Here is a 6,000-nt window from a genome sequence, read left to right as displayed (position 1 = left end):
AATTAAGCTAAGAAAAATGTCCTTGACCTTATATAAATTTAATTTTACATTTTACGTGGCAAACAACAATAATAAAAGGTCCCAACCATATAAGTTGCAACTTTTTCTTGCAAGTGGAAATCATGTATAAGCCTAAGTAAAGTATCCACGAATTGAGAACTCTAATAAAATGTTATGACCAAAAAATTTGAGGTCATGCTTGCACCCATTTGACCCAACATTATTAGGTAGTCCTAACACAAAAAATGAATAATAATAGAAAGAAGATAAATTATAAAGTAAAATACAAGACTTCAGGATAAAGTCAAGTATTAAGAATGACAAATATCTAGATAAAACAACTCAAGTTTCAAATGATCTAGTATCATAAATAAGAGCAACTCTAAAACTACCATAAAGTATGAATATACAACTGTCTATCTCCAAAATAATGTAAAGATAATAAAAACATAGATGAAGCTAGGAACATGCTCCAAATTGAAAGCTCGCTACTACTTTGATAGATCTCAAGGTTGCACGAATCACGAATCACAGATAGCACATGAAATAGGATCTACACCACAGAAAAGTAAGAGTGAGTACATGTAACGCTTCGAGACTACTCCTTGGACGCCACATGGTGATCAGAACCATAAGTGATCCCAAGATAACCCATAATACTGGCATACTTCGTGAGCAGCTTAATAAAATACATGAAAATAGAAATACTAAGCGGAAGCAATGTCATTAGCTGAACTTGTTCAATACAATACTGTTTAAAATCATTTACATCACTGGATTATACAAAAAGAAAACTAAAACTGAGTGCCTCAACTATGCTTGCCTGCCTGCCTATGAAGCCTCTACTAATACTGACTACAAGTAGCCGGAACATGACCCCCAAATATTTCTAATTAATACAATTGAATCATAATAAAATACTAGAATTATAACTGACTTGAGTCCTCAAATGAAGAGAACTTATTGACTTCTGGCTGGAAGCTACGAACTGCTTAATCAAGATTCTGTGAGTTACAACTGATACCTACATTATGAAATAATATAGCCACACAAACGTATATGTGGTCAGTACTTTTGAATGTATTGAGTATGTGGGGGTGAATGCAATAAGTAAAATTGATACTGATCATAATCATAATGCATGCATACTAAGTGTAAATAGACTCACTATTATCATGAATAAAACTGAAAACTACATCAACATAAGCATAAGTCATAAAACAACATCTCAGTAAAGCTTGTGAGCAATTACACTTAGTTCTAAAACCTTCTTTTTTGTGGGAGATTCTCTGAACTAACACAAACCATGAGAGCAATATGGAGTCCAACTTTTGACCCACATAAAGGAGGGTTATCCTATACTTTGCCATTGGTAAAGAATCTTACATGGCTGATCACCTATACATGTCCGTTTAAACAAGCTGAATAATTTCTATACATGCCCATTTGGACAAGATGAATACTAACCAATGGTGACACGTAGTTTATGAAACTAGGGTATGCTAAACCCTTGCTCCTCGGTGCTAGGTACTATTCCTAAATCATACTATTGCTCGTAAATACATATAAAATTCACCTTAAAATAAGCATATGGGTTGATAATTCTAAAACACAATATGCTTTTGTTTCTACCTCATAATAATAATTACTTATGTGAATTTCATATCTTTTTTGAGATCATAAGATCAAAGCTGAAATCTTAATCATGTTGTACTAGTATGTAATCTGAAATAGTAAGTTTGAACTTCTTATAAACTGAATGAATTATGCTAAAATCACATACTTTTACCAAATAATGATACTTTTGTCATGAACACTAAAATTCACTTCATGATAACTACTATGCGTGTAAAAATATGAGTAAACCATGAATTTTCATGCGAAATGTACTTTAAATCATAAGAAAACATTATAATTTCAAAATCATGTAAAGTGAATATGAACCCTATTTAGCAATTTCATAAATTCATATGAAAATTGTGTTTTTAATGAACAAGGATGAAATAAAATTCTTGTTTAACCCCACATACCTGAACTAGATGAAATTCTTGAGAGACTTCAGTTTGGAGCCTTAGAAATTGAACTTTGGAAAGAAACTTTAACTTTTTTTTTCTTGAGAGTGGAAAGGAGAATGAACATTGAAATAGTACTAATGATGAGTGAGGATGTTTATTGAGTGACTTAAGTCGTGGGGAGGAGTTTGAGGTGAGGAAAAGACCAAAATACCCCTAAGAAAATTAATTTTTTTTACAGAAATTTCTCAGTTGTCGACTTCAGTTGGTGGACTGTCAAAAGTTGATGGCTCATCAACTCCCATCATCAATCTAGGGATAATTTTGAGCTTTACTGCCTAGGGTTGATGAAGCTCATCAACTCCCGTCGTCAATCCCTAGCAGATAGGCACCCTCGTGTAAAATGGACATAACTTTCTACTCTGATATCGAATTAAGGTGAAATCAAATACATTGAAAAAAGGACTCAAATAACCTTCATTTGGTGGGTATTTTTCTGAAAATCACTTAATATTCAAGGATTTATGATTATTAGAAGCTGATCCTTGTAGGCTCAAATACTAAAACTCAATCGATAATAGATGCTCTCAACTCAACTTTACTCAAAAATGCTTTCTATGGCCATGGTTCACATTGAAAGAACTTTAAACACTAGGTTAATGATAACGACACTTATCTAAGGTTTAAAATAATTATCTTATCTTTGGATCTATAAATATATGATGAACGATTAGAAGCTTAACTAGGAGTTTCTGAGGTATTACAGTGAGGTCCACTTGCGCTTACAAGGTGTCATAGGTTAACCAAGCCAAGTAGATAACTAACACAAAAATAATATTATGAATAAAGAATTGCTCTACATACTGAAAAAGGCCTAACGGATCAAGCTGCACTACTCCAGATAATATAATAGTACAATCTCAACAACAATATAAGTATAATAACATAATGTATAAAGAAATTGAAAACACAATATCACCCGCGTATTAGAGACAAAATATAGTGCAATATTATGATATGGTATGAATTTGGTGTTTCAATGCTAACTTCATATACACCTTTCCAGCCTAAGATTCTAGGAGAAAACCTGTTAGTATCTTATCTTGATAATTCAAAAGGCTAGGGATTTATATGATGAACCTATCCATGACTATATGACTTTGGTTAAGATCAAGTTTACATGAGGTCATTCTATCTACTTAGGCATGTCAGTAGGGTATGGCATGTGTCGACAGGGCATGGCAAGACCTTGGCTATCACTTGGCTAGATAATATATGAAATGGCTAAGTTATGACCAAGGATGGCAAGTTAAGGTAAGTCAAGACTATAATATGTCGTGATCATGACTAAGTAAAGTTTATGGGTGATGAGATAAGCAAGATAAATTGTATGGGGAAGAACGTACCACAAGGTAGGCACGAGGGGAAGAATTAAGCTTGGCATTAAGAATGGTGTTCGGAACCAGATTTGAAGGTTGCATGCATGTGCCTCGCATATGTGTAGGCAGTTTGGCAATTGTAACCATTTTTGGCTCTTGTCGACAACATTAAATGAACTTGTAATTTAAAATTCGTATTTGAATTTAATTGGCGTATTAGTTGGGGGTGTCAACTAATTTAGGATAGGAGCATGTGATGGACATGTGCTTGGCATGTGACAGAGTTGTGGCCTATAAATAGGTATACAAAGGCTATCACAAGCTAGATTTGACCGTGTTGGCTAAATTTTATTAAAGACTATTTTGTGTGCTTCTTTATGGCACAAGTTAAATACAAATTTGGGAAACAGTTACTATAATGGTTATTTTTATTTCATTTTATGAGCCTAGGCAAACTAAGTGTTGAGGGAAAAAGTGTGGGCTAAATCCAAAGTGTGTGGCTGTTGTGTGGGGTTCTAATTAAAAATTGACCTCATAATAATTTGTATCAGAGTTTTGTATTATGATGACTAGAAAAAGTAACTACAATGAGCTACATGAAAACATTGCCAGGTTGAAGGCCATTATTAGCCTAACAGAAGACGCAGGCGAACTAGTTGATATCATGACTAAAATTTATCGCATTAACAAAGAACTGGTGAGTGATCATGCTGTTATTGATAGTTAGTAGCTGGTCTTGTCACTTTTAGTGAGATTGTGGTGACACAAATTAAGGGTATTTTAACAAAATAAAGATTTTAAGGTGGAGGTGGTGGTCCTTCACCGAGCTATTGCTGGTTTATCTCGTGGTAGTAAAGAATATAGAAAAATTAAGATCCCAAAACCAAAGTAGTTTGATGGTTTTTGTAGTGCTAAGGAATTGGAACATTTTTATGGGACTTGGATCACTATTTTGCTATGACTCATGTTCCTGAAATTTGTTATTTTAGGAATGATACAGTAGCATGGTGGCGTACAAAGAATGTTGATGACAAAAGTATTGGTCGACTCAAATGTGATATATGGAAAAATTTGAGTTATAGACTTCATGAAAAGTTTCAAACCAACAATTTGGCATGTGATTCTCTGGACAGATTGAAGTAGTTGAAAAAAGTTGGATCCATACTATATGATGGTTTTTCATCTTTGATGTTTGATATTGAAAACATGTCTGATGAAGATGAGTTACATAACATTAGTTTTGGAATGCAAAACTTGACACAAAATGAACTAGGCCGACAGAAAGTTCAAGATATGCCTAGTGACATTACTGTAGCAGATGCATTGATTGATTTTTGTTTTAAAAATATTGTCTCTAATCCTACTCCATCTAAAATAAAGAATAAGGAAAAGGGTAGATATTTGAAGAAGGATAATCAAAGGAAAGAAGAAAATGACAAAGGCAAGGGAATGATGGATGCTACTACGTCTAATCAAAGTAGACTGGTGAACAACTTAGTTGGACTTGTCAAAAATTAGAGCATCAAGTACGGAACTATCCAAAGCTATGGAAGATCAATGCTCTTCTTACTGAAGATGAGAAACAAGGCAAGGGATAGGAAATTCCTGCTTATTTCAACCGATTATGTTTGCTGAATACGCGGTCTAGCATAAATATGGTCAAAAAGAAAGAAGATGGTTCTATTGGAAAGGTTTCCTTGATAAATACTTTTAGAAGTATTAAAGATTTATTAATATAGTGATAAATACTTAAAATTTAGGGTCAGAAGTGTGGTGATAATGGCGAATACCTACTCACACTTTTGTGTCCTAAAAAATCATACAGGCTTATGGTTTAAAGGTGACTAATTATATAACGAGAATGAAGACTATAAATTTTACAACACAACCAGGCTATGTCATGGGGCTAGATGTCCCAATAAAAATAGGTAATTGGACTAGAATTCACAACTTGATTGTGGTGTCGCTGATGACTTTAATCAATAGCTTGGGATTAACTTTTCGAGGAGGTCCAAGGTTGCTCCGATTCCTCACATGGATGGTTTCATGATTATAGGGCAGAATGACTTTAGATTTATTAAAGGAATTCAACCCTTTGAAGTGGGAAACAGTAGAAAACATTTTGAAATTACTACAATGCTGTCTGGGATGGCTTTTGAAAATGTCTTGAAGAAGGACAAGACTGCTTATCTGGCTACCTTGGTCAAAGTAAAGCCTGATGTGTAAATTGAAGTTTCGTACAATATTGCTGAGTTGTTGGCAAAATTCAAGTATGTGATGCCAACAGAATCTCCTAAAGATTTGCCTACACTAAGAAAAATTGATCACAAGATTGAACTAATTTTTGTACCAATTCCACTACAGACTTTCCTTATCCATCATATATCTCTATTAGAGTTGGAAAAATTGAGAAACCAGTTGTCTGAATTGCTTAATGCTGGAGTGATCTAGCCTTTAAAGACTCCTATGGCTCCCCATTTCTGATCCAAAAGAAGTAGAATAGAAGTATGCGAATATGTGTTGACTATCTTGCATTAAATAAAGTGACTATGAAGAACAAATATCTAATGTCTCTAGTTCCAGACTTGATGAATAGTCTATCTAAGGCT

At 33.8% G+C, this 6,000-nt stretch overlaps 1 protein-coding gene across 2 annotated transcripts in view; it reads right to left on the bottom strand.

Annotated features, from left to right (window-relative positions):
• Positions 1-699: 699 nt before the first annotated feature.
• Positions 700-6,000, bottom strand: part of LOC107874156 — a 30,317-nt gene continuing 25,016 nt past the window's right edge. For both annotated transcript variants that reach the window (XR_007057220.1, XM_047414912.1), the window contains one exon: positions 700-1,024. Coding sequence is in view for 1 of the 2 variants with exons in the window: in XM_047414912.1 (XP_047270868.1) it covers positions 1,012-1,024 (13 nt within the window). In the remaining variant the exon portion in view is untranslated. The remainder of the gene's footprint in view (positions 1,025-6,000) is intronic.

The sequence above is a fragment of the Capsicum annuum genome, chromosome 6 (assembly GCF_002878395.1).
Source record: "Capsicum annuum cultivar UCD-10X-F1 chromosome 6, UCD10Xv1.1, whole genome shotgun sequence".
NCBI classification, from domain to species: Eukaryota; Viridiplantae; Streptophyta; class Magnoliopsida; order Solanales; family Solanaceae; genus Capsicum; species Capsicum annuum.
This window is presented reverse-complemented; position numbering and strand designations above follow the sequence as displayed.